At 48.9% G+C, this 16690-nt stretch overlaps 1 long non-coding RNA gene and 1 gene segment (V, D, J or C); one reads left to right on the top strand and one right to left on the bottom strand.

Annotated features, from left to right (window-relative positions):
- Positions 1–1517: 1517 nt before the first annotated feature.
- LOC136322482 (immunoglobulin lambda variable 5-37-like) lies at positions 1518–3563 on the bottom strand. The segment is given in 3 exon segments: positions 1518–1540; positions 3097–3393; positions 3518–3563. Coding segments are annotated over 3 exon segments (366 nt in total).
- A 4767-nt stretch (positions 3564–8330) lies between these two features.
- On the top strand, positions 8331–13418 carry LOC136325533 (uncharacterized). Its single transcript, XR_010729269.1, has 3 exons — positions 8331–8550; positions 8648–8743; positions 13257–13418. It is a non-coding gene; the product is annotated as an uncharacterized lncRNA (long non-coding RNA).
- The last annotated feature ends 3272 nt before the right edge of the window (positions 13419–16690 follow it).

The raw sequence follows: 16690 nt of genomic DNA, 5'->3' as shown, positions 1-16690 counted from the left end.
TCAAATAATAAATACAATCCAGACTCATTTAGTGGTGGAACTTTAATAATACATTAATGTAATACTGTATTCATATTAAATTTTAGTATTATCCATAATCACTTGCATTCCTTGGATGACAACAAAATGAAGTTTTCAAAGCATTTTTTACCATTTAGTATCAATATGTATTTCATTCTGTTTGCAGTTTAATTAGTTGTTTAATAGAAGATTAAAGTGTTGTGTGATTTTCTGTCTATTTTGAGCTGGAAATCAGGCCTGGACAATTGAATCCATGAGGGGAGGGGCTGAGATATGAGGTAAGTGTGTGAGTCACAGCCCTCTGGGCCTTCCCGGGGCCACAGGTGCAGGCAAGTCACACTGCAGTGAGGACACTGCCTGCCCAAGTGTGCAAGAGCCAGTAGAGAACTCTCCTAGCCTGCCTGGCCCAGAACCCTGAGCCTCAGGTGCAGTCCACCAGCGCCCCCTGCTGGTCTCAGTACACACATCCTGCAGCCCATTTCACACCACCCAGCTCTCCTGGAAGGGCTCTGGTTTGTGAAATTGGGTCATTCTGATGCCACTACCCAGTGCAGTAGAATCAATAGATCCCCTCAGTGTAATTTTGTGTTGACAGATTCATTTTTGTAGGTCACTAATGATGTCCAGGCATCAAAATGAAGTGTAAGGTTACCAGATATAGGATTGTCTGAGATTTGAATTTGCTTCTGTCTTGCCCCTGGGTTCACTACTGGTGTGTGACCACCTTGTAACAAGATCTAAGACTAAGGTTCTGAGAACCCTGTTGGTTCCTACCTGGTGATTACTCTACTTGGTGAGCATTGCCAGTGGATTGATGTGAGAGCTGGGGTTGGTGTCAGGGCTCCCGTCAGCTCCCCGTCCTCACTGCACACGTCCTGGCTCTTTATCTGTGTCTTTGCCATGAGAACATGATGTTGTCAGAGAAGAAATGTCTTTTGTTGTTGATTAATTTATTGTGTTCTCATTTACCCTATGACTCATCCTGGAAATGCATATACACAGGGGTGGGCAAAGGTACGTTTACAATTGTAATACAGGTAAACAATACAATATTAATAAATAGGAATACAAGTCTAAGCTCCATGTTTCTTGTACTCACAAATGTAAACTTACTTTTGCCCACACTTACACACACACACACACACACACACACACATATATATATCTGATAAATTTAAGATATTTTTTGTCTACTTTTGTGATTTTCCTCAACATTACCATAAAAGCAAATCTCATCTCTTTTCAGAACTTACTTCTACATTTCTGACCTAAAAAATTCTCATGGCCCATTGTTCCCTAATCCGCATTATTCCTGATAAAGTTCATTTGTTATGAGTTTTGTGGTTTTAATGAGGATTGGATTTATGAATTATAGATCCAAACATAGATATTTATTCATTATCATACCAAACAAGGAACCACAGAGGGAAAGGTATGACAGGTCATGTGGTTACAGTGGAGGAAGTGAGCAGGTGACAGGTCTGAGAGCCATGTCCTCACAGGGAGGGTCCCCCAGAACCTGGAGATCAGGGGTCCTCAGAGGGTGACCTCCAGGAAACCGAGAAATCAGCTTCCCTGAGTGGTGAGGGTCAGGGGATGGCATCAAGCCCAGGCCGGGAGCAGGGCCATGCAGGGAGGTGAGAGAGGGCCCCCAATCTTCCAGGTCACAGATGCCATTCTTGTCACCTGCCCAGCAGCTCTGAGGGATATTTTGTATCTGGGTACGAAATGACTGTGTTTGAGTTGGAATACCAATAAAACAATATCTTATTGACCATTACAGATGGACCAAGGTAACAACATGAGCCCAAGTGGTTTAACAGCCCAGTGATCGGAGAAGCTGTCTTCTGACCAGTGAGTACCGGTCACCATCAATGACACGGAAAGCAATGCGTCCTTGGGGAGAGGAGAGCTATGATTATTTCAGTTTCTCTTGACACAGGTGTTCTTTGTGCATGGGGTAGTATTTATATAAGTGATAGTGATAGTCAGCCTCCTCATCAGGTTAGAGGTCAAAGGAGGTGAGTGAGGCCATGTGCACAACCAGGAGCCAGACAGGAGTGCTGGACCCGTGACTGTCAGGCACTTTTGTCCTAGGTCACAGGTACGGCCTTGCACTAGCTGGGGGCTCACTGTGTTTGCTGCTCCATGCTCAAGAGAAGGTGACCTCAGACCCTGGCTCATCAAGAGCTTCACAGGAGCAATGACAGACACTGGGGAGTCTCTGCTCCTGAAGTCCCACACCCCACCATCACCCCGGATTGTTGGGAAGCTCCAGTGGGGTGTGAGGACAGGACACAGTCAGGGCTTCGGGGCTCAGGAAATCCCATGGCCCTGAGTGCTGTCGGCTGTAACAATTTCTCATCCATGGATCCACCTCACCCCCTTCCCTGGAGCAGGCTCCACATTGACCCAGCAATAGTAGAACATTCTCACACTATTGAGAGCCCCCAAAATATTTCTTGGGCTCAGGCCACAAATTACCCTCTTGATAACAGTCTCTCCTGATTGAACAGCAGGCTCAGGTGCCCAGCAAAGGTTGCCCCAGCTCTGTGCTGGAAGTCCTCCCGGGCCGGAGTCGCCACCCGGGACCTCACATCTTGGTAGCTCGTCCACGGTACTCAGAGCTCTTCTGCTGCCTGTGCTCAGACAGGCGCTTGGGAGGAAGGAGAAGGTCACTGCTCTGACCTCTCACAGGGAAAAGTCCTGGCTGTGGAGGACGATCCACCTGCTGAGTTTGGTCCCTGAGCTGTGAAAAAAATTTTTACACATACTGTTTCCTTGTTTCAAGAGAAACACAGCAGTTCCGCGTGCTCTGGTTTATTACATATAGATAACAGGCAAAATTTCAGTGCCTTAATAAATTGTTTACTGTTGATATTGATCCTGTTATACTAAGAATTCAGAAACATGGAATAAATATTGAGAATAGACCTCACATAAACCATGAATTAGTTTCCTATATAATTTAGAAATCATTTGTAGTGAACTAAGACTCTGGGGAGGCTGAAGTTTATGTCCCACTTCCCCATCTGTGTGTGTCACTGGGAGGAGCACCACTGTGCCAGGTCTCACAGTAATAGTCCGCCTCGTCCTCAGGCTGGAGCCCAGAGATGAGCAGGAGCCCCGCATTGGCTGCGACATCTTTGGATCCTGAGAAGCGGCTGGGGACCCCGGGGCCCTGGATCTTATCTGAGTCTGACTTGAACCACAGAAGGTACCGGGGAGGGCTCCCTGGCCTCTGCTGGAGCCAGTTTATACCATAGTCGCCAACACTGAAGCCACTGCTCAGGGTGCAGGTGAGTCTGGCTGATGCTCCAGGAGATGCAGAGAGGGAGGGCGGCTGAGTCAGCACAGGCTGGGACAGGGAACCTGCAGACACAGACACTCATGGGTTCTGGGATGGGCATAAAGTGTAAGCCACTTAGGGATCTAAAGCACATGAGGCTGAGAGAGGATTAGTAGGCAACCCTGGACACCTCCAGACTCTCCCTACCTGTGCAGTAGGAGAGGAGCATGAGGAGAAGGAGACGCCCAGCCATGGTGTCACAGCCCCTGTGGCCCCAGAATAGGTCTGAGGTGGGCAGGGCCTCTTTTATCTTCCCCATTGGAGGAGGAGCTGTTCACACTATTTGTTTCCTCTAATGGTAAGCTTTTTTTCACCCTGAGAACCAGCAAAGACCAAGCTTAGTTCAGTAGACAGAGGATCAGAAGGGTGAAACTGAATTTGTCACCTGGGAGATTCTAGGGAGGAAGCAGCTGCTGGGACCTTACACAGATCAGTGAGCAGGAGACTGCCCCACCCAGAGAGAACACAGCTACAGAATCCCCATCAGCAAACCCAGACAACAAGGCCCTGGGGAGTTTGGGGGATTGGTTACACAGTGCAAAGCACCCACCATCTGACACTGGTGGACCCACAGCGCCCCCTGCTGCTCACTGCTCAAACTTCATCTGTGGATAGAAATGATTTTGGGTACACTGTCCTAAAACCTAGTCACTGTCAGTCCACAAACATCCATGGGCGCAACACTTGCTATACCTCAAGTTACTAATATAAATAAACAATATTTTCCAATGATGGGCTTTCTGGAATACTAGAAGGGAAAGATGGAAAATAGGATCACCAAAAAATGTGGCCAGAGCTGTAGGCACTTGAGAGTGCAGAGGGCTCCCGGAGCAAACCTTGAGCTTCCAGTTCAACAGGGACCACATGGAGGAGACTGGTGATCAGGGCTGACATTGCACAGTGGAGTCTTACTGCACAGCACACAAAGCATACATTTCCAGAAAATGGGTCGACTTCTTAGAAGATGTAGCAGAGTGTGTAAATACTCAGACACATTAAGTACTGAGCTCTGTGGAGGCAAAGGTTATGGACTGACCATTGTGGTGTCAGATCAATGGATTGACTAGAAAAGTCAGCAAGGGTCCAGGTTGCAAAGAACCTTCTCTGTTCTCATAAGTATTTGTGATATATATATGACCATTTATGGAAGTATATTTGACAGGCAACCAATGGTGAACCATTTGATAAATTTTGGCATTTATATAAACCTGTGAAATCACCAACAATATCAAGATAATAAATACATCTATCAACTTCAAAAGCGTATTTATATTCTTTGAAATTTCTTTTCTTTTCTACCCCCCTCACCGTTTTCCAGGCAAGCATTGCTCTGCCTTTCCCCCACATGCATGTAATTGCATCTTTCAGAATTGTATAAAATTGAAACCATACAGTATTCAATGTTTGTCCTTATATTTCATCTGGCATTTTAAAAACTTAATCCACACTGTATCATACATCCATAAGTCATTAGTCGCTAAAAGTACCCACTCTGTGGATATAGCACAGTTTATTTAAGCTATTGCCTACCGAGATACATGGGGGTCATTTACAATAACTGGCTATTATAAATAAGGCTGCTGTGAATATTTGTGGGGGACCCATTGTAAGCACATACAGTATGTGTACATTTCTTTGTGATATACAATAGTGGGACATGCTAACAAGTATATGTTTAATGTTTTAGAAAGTACAGAACCATTCTTTAAAGTGATCTAATCATTTTCACCCCAACCAGAAGGACACAAGGATCTAACTGTGCCACGTCCTTGTCAGCACTTGGCATGGTCGGTCCTGTTAACTTTAGCCATTCTCAAGAGATGCAGTGCCTTTTCATTGCGGTTTCAATCTGCATTTCACTGAGATTTTCTGAGGCTGAACATTCTTCCATGTGCTTACTGGTCATCTGTATATCATCTTTTGAAATAACTTCATCAGCGGTGACTTACCTGACAGTTTTTTTTTTCAGATATATGATTTGCAAACAGTCTGTGGCTCAGTTGCCATTCTGTTAATATTGTCTCTCAAAGAGCACATGATTTAAACCTTGATAAAATTCAAGCGATTTTTTAGAATTTTTGCTTTTGTTGTTCTAGCTCAGAGCTCTGTGCCAGCTTGAGCATTCTGTGCATGTCTCCTGGAATGACGTTCTCATGTCTAACAGCACGCATGCTCTACAGGATACAGAGTGTTCTCACTTACAGTGATAATGCACTCCCCTCCCTCACTTCTATATTAGAGTAGTGGTTTAAAACACATTGTTCCTAGTTAACATATGAAGAAGTAAAATGACCCAGTTAGAAGAAAGGATTCCTCAGGAGTTTATGTCTTAGAGGAAGCAGCTGCTGGGTGGAACCACAGGCAGCTGGGACTCTGCCGGGACCCTGGGTGGGTGGGCACAGCTGATGAGACCTCAGCCCTGAGCTCAAGGACCATGTCTCTCTCCTCACACTTGAAGTCAGCAGGGCCCACCTGGTTGTGAGATCACCAAGTAAGAGGAGACTGAATGTTATCAGGGAAGTTCGCCAGGCTGTGCGCACATGCTGGTCTGAGGACTGGAACCAGGTACTTGGTGAGTCATGGTCACCTATGGGCCTCTGCAAACCTCAAACAGAATTCTTCTCCCTCCACCGTCTTCTCTTGGATGGTTTCTGTCGTGAACAGGTTGATGTTACTTACCTATGAGGGCTTCCTTAAACCCTCAGATCTCATAATGAGCCTCTCAAGTCAGGAAATGGGGACAGAGTCACAAGCACAGGCAGAAATGGGCTAGGAGCACGGGGTGCGTCTGTCTGGTTCACAGGGACCTGGAGCAGGAGCAGAAGGCTCCAGACTGTAATCTCAGGGTTGGAAGTGGTCCCTGCCTCTGCACCTCATTAAACTCGCAGGTCCGACACTAGGCAGCAGCCAAGTGCCTGTTCACCCAACACCTCAAGGACCTCCTGGCAGGCAGTTTTCTGGTGCAGAACATAAAAGAGAGAAATTACTCTGCAGGTTTCTTTTTGTTTTTGTTTTTTAGAGAAAGTTACCCGGGCAAGACTGGTATTTGTAAAGAGAGCATAGCAATAATTGGAGACATGATTAGAAGAAAAGCAGTTTTCAAAATAGGTCAGGAAAGCAAAGTAAAACAGCCAGAAAACTCCTAAACTAAGTCATGATTTATAAAACAACTCCGAGAGAGAATGTAATGCAGCTTTGTTCTGATCCTTTGGACCTGACAAGGTGACATTGGAGGTGTGCACGGAGACAGACCTTGCGGTGTCTGGGGCCCTTGATCCCGGCAGCTGGGCAGTAACCACGTGCCGGTTTCACAAAGGGTGCCAGCTCTGGAGGAGGTAGTTCTGCTGCTTTAGTGACTGCAGGGTCTGCAGAATTAGTGAGCATTTTATACGGACTATCTGGAGCCCAGGCAGATGTCAAGATGGGGCTTTCTGCTTGACAAGGATCAGCTCAGAAGGAACATTCCATCTGCTTCTACAGAGTGAATCTTCAGCTCTTCACATGACATGGCCTTGTTGCAAGCTGCATCCCAGAGGCAGGACAAGGGAAAGTGGGGGACAGGGGAGACAGTGAATAAAAGAGCACTCTGCTAGGGGCCGGCACACCCGAGTCCTGTCCCCCAAAGACCGACTTGTTCTCAGAATCAAGTAAGCCCATCCACCACCCTGCTCCCCCCTCCTGTTCACACACTCTGCCCCTTCAACAGAAGATATTTTTAGAGTCCATTACAAGGCTAGGCAATTTCAGCTAAAGCTGTTTCACTTGCAAAAGTATGCTTGCTGAAGGCCAGTTTCTTGGCTTGTTTGAAAGCTATGTAGGCGGCTGTATAGACAGCAAGATGATAACCAGGGCTGTGAGAAGAAGCCAGAATCAGAGCTTGGGGGGGGGGGGGGGGAATAGCCTGTCAGACACCTTATCTTTTCCTCTTCTTCATCTTCTAAGCAGTCCCAAATTCCAAAGGTAGTAGAGAGCTGTAAGTTTACAGGGAATAAGAAACTTGCTATCACCATCTGTGTGTGATGGTGACCCTGTGACTTCAGTGAGAAGAGGGACATGGGACATGTGCTCTGTGACTTCTCTTAGGAGCCTGGATGATGTGGTGAGAGAAAGCTACTTGCCATCCACGGTCAGTGGACCACTTACCCCACCTGTACAAGTGCACTTTAGGCTCACCTTTCTGATATCTGCATGTTGCCTGAAATCCCTCCATCGTCACAAAGCCATCCTTGGTTAATGAATGAGAGTTGACTGGTAATGAATTCCCTACTTTCAAATTCCACAATTCTATTTGTATACATTAACTTTATAAAAGCAATTCATTTTTTTCCTTACGATGGAATGCTTTCTTGGTCAATTTGTGTATTTATGCCAGGTTGGCTCATAGTTTGCGTTTTCTCTGAGTTTCCAGAATTACTGGGCTGTGTCTGGGTTTCTGTCTGCAGAGGGCACACACCTGGGGAGGGTGGGGTGAGCCCCCTGCACACAGACGAGGTGCAGGAGGTGGCATGGCGCATGCTCCATGGCCTCCAGCTACCGGGGCCTCTGACAGGTGCACACTCTTCACGCAGGCTCAGCACAGCTTAGGACAGACAGGACTGGAAACACACAAGGGGTCGGGAGGGTCTTGGTCTGAGTTCAAGATGTTGGGGAAACAAATAATCTGCTTAATTGCAAGGCTTAACCTACTAATGACACCCACTCTCATTAAATGCGGGGCTGGAGGAGCCTCCACGCAACGCTGGGAAGATGCCAGGCAGGGTGGCCTGAGAACCTTCCCTAAGAGAAAATCGGGAGCCCTGGTTGCTGGAAAAGCCTCGGGTTTCACCATGTATCAAGTCCCCATGGGGACTGATCACCTTCCAGTGACCGTTGCAGCCCAGGAGCAATTTGAGGGGGATGGGCTCTCCCCACCTTGCCGCCCCGCGGGTTGTCTGGATCCCTCAGCTCCGCCCATTGAGGCCCACGTGCCTCAGCCGTTAACGGTTCATACAGCGCATGCGCGTTTGGTTCCGTTTCCGCAGCCAGGGCTCTAGAAGCCGCAGACGTTGGAGAAGCCAGACAGCAGGGACGGTTGGATACGGGAGCAGAGTCTATGGACCAGGCAGCTCCTCATGCACAGACCTAAACTACCCAATGCGCATCTGTCCACGGAAAGTAGAGGAGAACGAACTGCTTTTCAGGTGGGAGAGAGACACGGGCAGGGTGTCCTCCACTGGAGGACCTGGGAGCCTGTAAGGCCACACATCCTCATGGTGACACACTGATGCTCATTTGCAGATGCTGCCTTGGAGCCATGTGGGGTCGTTGGCTCCCTCTGACCCGGAGACTATGGAGGTTTGAGGGCCAGGCTCAGCTCCGCAGGCTGCGGTAACGGTGAGAAGTGCGCAGGCGCGGGCAGCCAGGGGTCTGGGCGGAGCTGGTCGGGGACCGGGAGGCACAGCCCTGAGCGCAGTCTCTCGGGTGGACACTGTATCTATCCCAGTGCGACCCCGAACCCACCCAGGGCCTTACTGCCCCTGACGGTTAGTACAGAGGAAACGTGGCTGCCTTCCAGGGAGGGACTGGAGGGACAGCAGCTGTGTCCACACAGGAGAGACTCATGAGCCCTGGTTCTGAAGAAGCCTCAGGTCCCACTGTGGGCTGTCTCCCATTTGCAGCTGCTGCCTGAGAGCGATTTGGGGGGTGGGGTGGGCTCCTTCTTCCCTGGAGGCCAAACAGGTGATCTAACCCGGGGCAGAGGCATCTGGCTCTTGATCAGCATGAGTCCTGGTGGGACAGCTCACCCACTGAGCACACTGATGGCCAAGCTCCTGGTGGCCCTGAGGGAGCTGCCGGATGATCGGAGCAATCTCAGGATTGTCACACACTGTCCCACTCTGCTCTCATGTCCCAGCCCCTCCTGTCCTCTCTAAAACACCGGATCCTCCATTAGAAGAGCACTGGTGTCCTGATCCTCTTTTCTGAAGCTGCTTGTGACATCACAGAGGGACCCAGGGCCACTGGGATTGTAGACAAAGTGGGTGTGGGGCTAAGGGTGCCCCTCTCACTCCTAAGGGGCCTCAGAGACGTTGTGTTTCAGGCCAATCAGCAAAACAAACACAGATGTTTATTAGTCATCCATTTTACCTCCAAAAATGAAGGCTATTTGCTCTTCAGTTTTTCACAGTGCAGATGTCCCAGTTTAAATCACTTCTTTTCCCAACACTCTCACTTCCTGTAACTGGAAACCCAAGTGAGACCCGAGGCTGATGAGTCTGGTCACATGCAGTCTCTAAGTCTTTGTTCCTGACATGGGTGAGATCAGCCTCCTCTGTCTCCCTGGTGTCTGTCTGGGCACAACCTGTGCCCTGTGCAAGGAGCTCTGTCCTTTGTGATCATGACTGGTTGGAGCTGCTGTGATTAGGAACAGCTACATGGTGACAGAGAAGGGGACAGTCTTGAAAAAAGAAACACATGAAAGGACCTCTGATCCTCAGGTGCTGGTGACAGAGGTGACAACAATCACACAAGAATGAGTGTCAGCTCAGAGGTCTCAGAGGGGGTGTCTGTGTTGCTTCCTCCTGAGCACAGAGCACTGTGTGCACTGAGTCTCATCACCTATGGGAATGTTGTCAGAACGTCCTCCTCAGGCTGGAGCCCAAGATGGTTGTGAGGCTGTGTGAGGCCTTGGAAGCAGAAAATCAATCTGGAATCAGTGAAGGCCTAGTCCTTCCTAGAGTCAGAGATCAGGGGCAGTCCCCACTCAAGCTGGAACCAGTACACATTATAGGATTCAATGTTGCTGTTGCTCCCAGAGATGACGTGATCACTGGGTCAGAGTCCCCAACAACCAAGGGACAGCGGGTCAGCAAACAGTATGCCGAGGACCCTGAAATGAAGGACACTGTCACAGAGATAGAGTCAAGGTCCCTGTCCACAACTCAGGCTAAGCACCATGGAGCAAGGCCAGGGGGCCCAAGCAAGGCCTGGGACAGGCCTGGAGTTGTCAGTTTAGTCTAAATAGACAGTTCACCTTTCATCCCAGTGAGGATCAGACTAGAGGGCTAACCTCACTGTCACAGCTGGAATCTGTGTGACTATGGAGACTAATGGATAACAAAATCGTTATATTGCAATACACAAAGCTATAGGATCTTCATTATTTTACCTCCCTGTCTCAACTATGAGGCTGAATCATGGTGTTAGATTTAAATTTTCCAGAATGGTTTTGGCTCGGCCAATCCTGCTGCTGTCAGGGGAGACTGAAGAGAGCTGCCTGACTTCTGCTGACACCAGCATATCCTGTGTCCCTGAGACTGACGTCACTGCTCAGGGTGTAGGGGGTGTCCCAGCAGGTCAGGGATGCAGAGAGAGGGGCTGCTGATTCAGCACAGATTGGCAATGGAAACTGCAAACACAGACATGAGTGTATAGTTTTAATATATACATATATTTATAATGTATATAATTATATATAGGTAATTAGATAGAAGATAGATGGATGGATGGGTGGATGGATAGATAGATAGATAGATAGATAGACGTTACCAGGCAAACAAAGATGCTCTCCTCAAAAAGGTCCTTTGCGAGCTTAAAAGAAGCTTCCCAAGAACCACAGGAAAGACCAGTGTGTGCCCTCCTATGAACTCCAGACCATCTTGGTGACGGCAGCACCACACGAAGACAGAGCTCCCAGTAAAGAGCGATGTGGGGTCAGGGGTGGGTGCCCCTACAGCTCTGCTGCTCGTGTCCAGCATTTTAGGACAGAGAACTTGTTCATTCAGTCACTCAAGGAATGGAAGAATCAATTAGATTTACCAATGATCAATTGGACCCAATATTTTTTTTCTAAAGACCCATGGATCACTCATGGAAAGGCGGAGACAGGGGCAGACTATGTGCCTGAGGTAAGAAGCCTGTGGCCCAGGTTGGGCAGAGGAGATTTTAGCTGAGCTGCCGACAAGGACTGGAGACTCACTCTTGGACCCTGAGTGTCACACCCATCCCAGTAGAGCAGGTGCTCAGGGCATTTCCTGGCAGCTCTATAACCAGACTCCAGCTACACTCCTGTCTCCAGGGTTCCTCTGAGGGACAGTCTGCCTCCTGACAATTCTGACTCTGAGGATGCTGGGTTAGCACAGAGTGATTCCTGAGTTCTGAGGGGACAGGAGCCTGAGAACTAAAGAGCCCAGGGGGGTGTGCCCTTAGAGAGAGGAGCAGGGTGTGTGTGAGTGTGGGTGCATGAGTGTGTGACTGTCCCCTTAATCTGTGGATCTGACACTATCTCCAGTGCGGGAGAGACAGGTGTGTATGTCCAATGCACCTCATGGAGCCATTTCCTCAGAGATCAAGCAGGAGGACAAGTGGACTACTGTCCTTCTTGTCTTTCAGTCCCGTGAAGATGGTTCTTCATGCAAAACCATCCCTGGGGCTCGTTCTCTGAAAGACCTCCCAGGTCCCGGAGGCTGCAGCTAAGAAGGCCAGTGTGGTAGAAGCCACTTCCCTGGAACCGGGTGTAATTTAGGCAAGGAGGAGGAATTTGGTGCAGCTTAACTCTGACAACACTTCCACTTAATCAACATTCCAGGTCCTGCAGAGTCAGGGAAATCTGTCCATGTTCCTCCTGCAGGCCCAGGACCCTCAGTTGTGGGGTCTCAGGTTTCAGGAAGGACAGGGTGGGGTGACCACACAGCCCCCTTCTTCCTGCCCACACATCACAAGCCGTGCCCAATAGTCAGCCCTCCCTTTGTTTATGACATCAAATCTGACTTCGTTCAGGTCCTCAGTAATTCTGAAGGATGGATAATAAATATATCAACCGTTTCTATGTACGAGTACTCAAAGGTTGGATGGACACATCATCTTAAGAAAAAAAGCAAGTGTGCTGTTTGACTCAGTGCATAGAGTGTCTGTCGGCCCTGCATGTGGATAGCCCAGGTTTAATCCCGGTCAGGGCACACAGGAGACGCAACCATCAGCTTCTCTTTCCCTCCCTCTTCCGCTTCTCTCTCTTCCCCTCTTACTCAATTGGTCTGTCTGAGCATTGGCCTCAGGCACTGAGGATAGTTCAGCAGATTTGAGCATCAGTCCCAGAGGGGAGTTTTGGATGGATTCTGGTCAGGGCACATGCAGGAGTCTATCTCCTCTCCTTTTCCTCTAGAAAGAGAGAGATAGAATGAAAGGAAGACAGAAAGAAGGAAAGTATTATATGGTCACATTAAAGAGACTGGCTCTGGTTGGGGAAGGTGAAGCACTACAACGGGAGCTGCCAGTAGGAAAAATCAGGAATGAATTTACGCTGGTCTGCTGTCTGTCAACCATCCTCCTGTAGACAGAGCCTGGGGAGTAAAGAGCACAGCAAGACCTTGCCTGTTTCTCTGAAACTAACGTGGGGATGGAGTGAAGACCTGAGGGCAGAGGGAGAGACCAGGAGGGGAGGGGTGTCGCAGCAGAGGAGAGATGAGGAGGGACAGTGAGGGGCTGTCAGTGACAGTCTGGAGAAATGGGTCCACTTAGACATGAAGGCTGATCCATAGAGAGGAAACTGTCTGTGAACAGGGTGAGTAATATCACATCACTATGGACATTCATTAGTAACACAGTATTGACACTCTGAGCATAAGATTTGAGGGTGAATCTGACTGACTTGATCATCACGTGTAGTTGTAGACACAGTGTTAATACGTTTATGTTAGGCAGATAAAATGTATTATGCTCACTTTGTTAAAGATGGCGCTGCCCACGAGGAGGCCGTCGCCCAGGTGATATTAATATGTGTGTCTGTGGGCTGTGGGCAGGCAGAATCCTTGTAGCCTGGGGCTTGGTTTTGGGCCCCAGAGTTTTGGACCAGAATCCATCCAAAACTCCCCTCTGGGACTGATGCTCAAATCTGCTGAACTATCCTCAGTGCCTGAGGCCAATCCTCAGACCAATTGAGTAAGAGGGGAAGAGAGAAGCGGAAGAGGGAGCAAACCTAGAACCTGCTCGAGTTGAAGGAGCTGGAGCAAACGTGGGAGAGACAGATGCTGATCCTGGAGCTGGAGGAAGCGCTGATGGAGGAGGCCAATCAGGTTTTCGAGATTTGCCTGGAAATGGAGCAGGTGCTGGAGGAGGATTCACAGGTTCGTGAGTTGCAGATTGCCCTGGATGTTGTGGAGAGCTAGCAGCGGCAGGAGGCCGGGGCTGAGGCCAGGGCTGGAGCTGCAAGGTCTGCAGAGCAGAAGGCGGCGGCAGCCCAGGGCTCGAGACTGGCAATGGGAGCTGGAATTTTCAGTTCCTCTTTGGAGGATGAGGAGAATCGGGCTGGAGTTGCAATCTGCAGTCTCCATAAGATGAGAGCCCAGCTGGAAGGAGCACCTACTACGGTCCTGGTGGGTCTGCGATTTTGGGATATAGGGCTGGACATGCTCTCCGGAGCAGAGATGGAAATGCTGACTGCCATTGCCATGTGCTCCTCTTTGGGACAGTGTAAGACCTGCCAGGACGGCAGGGATGAGGGGGGTGGCTGACACCCTATGTGCGTGGACTGATTTCCTGGACTACAACCAGAGTGGTCACTAGCTCCTTTGTTGAACGGACTTAAGGACTTCGGACAATGTGAAATACCCTGATGGGGGTGGGGGGCGGCTTTGCTGGAAGCACTCCCCTGCCCCGGGAAGCTTTTCCCGTGGCTAGAAAGAAGGCCTAGGACATTTTGCACTTTGGGCAAAGTGCTCAGAGACTGGTGAAGTGTACGTTTGTGATTGTGGAAACTGTATGATTTGTCATGTTGTAATTTGTGTAATGTGCCTAATTTCCTTGCACAGGAATGCTGTGGTATAGATTGTGGTTAGTAAAGTGAGCATAGGGGTGGATTGTTGGGCAGATAAAATGTATTATGCTCACTTTGTTAAAGATAGCGCTGCCCACGAGGAGGCCGTCGCCCAGGTGATATTAATATGTGTGTCTCTGTGGGCTGTGGGCTGTGGGCTGTGGGCAGGCAGAATCCTTGTAGTCTGGGGCTTGGTTTTGGGATTAAGCCTTTCCCACCCTTTTTGATGTGGGGTGGTACAATCCCATCATGCCCCAGTTAAGTGACTTTGTATTAGAGACTTCCCTATTTTGTATATTGGATTAAAGGTTTGGATTTCTACACTATAAAATAAGGGCAGAACGGGAGCTTGCTCTCTTGGTTCCTGGGATGATTAGCATGAGAGAGCAGAAAGATCACAGCAGAGAGCAGAGAAAGGCCACGTGGAAGAGGCCAGAAGAAGCACCCAAGATGGCGGAGTGTTGAGTGAGAAGCCAGTTAGTACAGAGTTTGTGCAGGGAGAAGGAAGGAGATGGGGAACAGAGGTAAATAAGTCTGGTGAGGTAGAAACCTTTAATTTTTTGGAAACTCAGATAAGTCAGTAGCTTTGTGAGCACTGAATGTGAGTGGGTTTTGGAGCCTAGTGTGTGTTTTTACTTGTCCGCCGGGTGCAAGCTAGAATTAAAGACTATGGCCCACCAGTTTTTGGCTCCATTGTTTCTTTACCGACTGTCCGAATCCAATGCGAACCTGCATGGGCCGGGCTGTTTTTATAGTGGCAACCCTGGCTACTGGCCTTACAGTTTACTTACTACTACCCCGTGAGCATGGGCAGTTTGGCTCGAGTCCCTCAGCTGGAATGCCCGGCACTACATTGAAGGGAAAGACCCTCCACAAATATGAACGGTAGTTAACTTCAGAGCAGGGGTTACTTGGAGACAAGAGATCTTGGAGTGTGTTACCCATAACAGGAGACTGGCCTGGGGTTACTTGAATGCAAGTATGCAGGATTCTCCGAGAAATGCCTTCAAGAACCAGATGTCCTTTATGATTGATAAGCTCTGAGACTCTGACGCATCTCGTGTCCTTGATCATGAAGGAAACAGACGTGCAGGATTGGGGATGGTATATTTGAAAAAAAGAAGGCTTTTGTAGCTTTCTAGTTTTATCTGCTGAGCTGTGGCTTTAGGAACTCAATAAACATGCAGTGGCCCAGTTTCTCGGGGCTGATTCCACCTTGTGAGTTTCAGCCCTCTGCTTATACTACTTTCATCTGATGTGTCTTATTCCTTGAGAGTCCGAACTGTAAAGAAATCATAACACTGTGTAACTGAGTTACTCATTCACGTCCACGAGAAGTTATAACTGCAGCTTCTCCCCTCAGTGAGGCATCTCCACAGCATATTCTCAATAAAAGTAGCTTAGAAATAATGTCTGTGTGCCCAAGGGTTTTTGTTTCACTTCCTCGTCATCTGAGACACTGTGAGTAATTTGGCTGTTCTCACTTTTATGACTTATAGAACAGTAATAGTCTGCCTCGTCCTCAGGCTGGAGCCCAGAGATGAGCAGGAGCCCCGCATTGGCCGAGGCGTCTTTGGATCCAGAGAAGCGGCTGGGGACCCCGGAGCCCTGGCCTTTATCTGAGTCTGACTTGAACCTCAGGAGATACTTGGGTGGGTTCCCTGGCTTCTGCTGGAACCAGCGTATAGTATACACACCAACACTGAAGCCACTGCTCAGGGTGCAGGTGAGTCTGGCTGATGCTCCAGGAGACGCAGAGAGGGAGGGCGGCTGAGTCAGCACAGGCTAGGACAGGGAACCTGCAAACACAGACACTCAGAGATTAGGGGTCACAGACACAAGTAAATATTATCAGGATGGTGAACAAGATAAAAGTGATTTTTGAAAATACCCTGTGTTCCTAAGACTGGATCCTACCTGTTAAGTGAGAGAGGAGCATGAGGAGGAGAGGGGTCCAGGCCATGGTGCTCACAGCCCTGAGCCCACAGTGGGGTTGGGCTGCCCCAGGCCTCCTTTTCTTCTCCCCCCTCTGCCAGAGGAGGGGCTGTCCATGCAAATGTGTGTCCCTCAGTAACTGCCAGCCCCTCCCTGAGCCCTGGTGCTGAGCTCAGCTCACACCACAGACTGAGGAGGATGGAGTTTGGCTTCACAGCTTGCGAGAGCCCTGGGAGGGAGCACCGGCTGTCACCACAGAAAGGAGGGGTCAGGGAACTCTACAAAGTCAAAGTGAGAACAGTTGCTGAGTCTCCATCAGGGAGCACAGAGCCCAGCCCCCAGGCCTAGGCTCTATTTCAGTGGTTCTCAACCTTTCTAATGCCGTGACCCTGCAATACAGTTCCTCATGTTGTGGTGACCCAAACCAAAAAATAATTTTGGTGGCTACTTCATAACTGTAATTTTGTTACAGTTATGATTCAGAATGTAAATACCTGATATGCATTATGTATTTTCCGATGGCTTTAGGTGACCCCACTGGGGTCGCGACCCACAGGTTGAGAACTGCTGCTCTATTGTGTGAATGGTTCTCACCA

The sequence above is a fragment of the Saccopteryx bilineata genome, chromosome 2 (assembly GCF_036850765.1).
Source record: "Saccopteryx bilineata isolate mSacBil1 chromosome 2, mSacBil1_pri_phased_curated, whole genome shotgun sequence".
Taxonomy (NCBI): domain Eukaryota; kingdom Metazoa; phylum Chordata; class Mammalia; order Chiroptera; family Emballonuridae; genus Saccopteryx; species Saccopteryx bilineata.
This window is presented reverse-complemented; position numbering and strand designations above follow the sequence as displayed.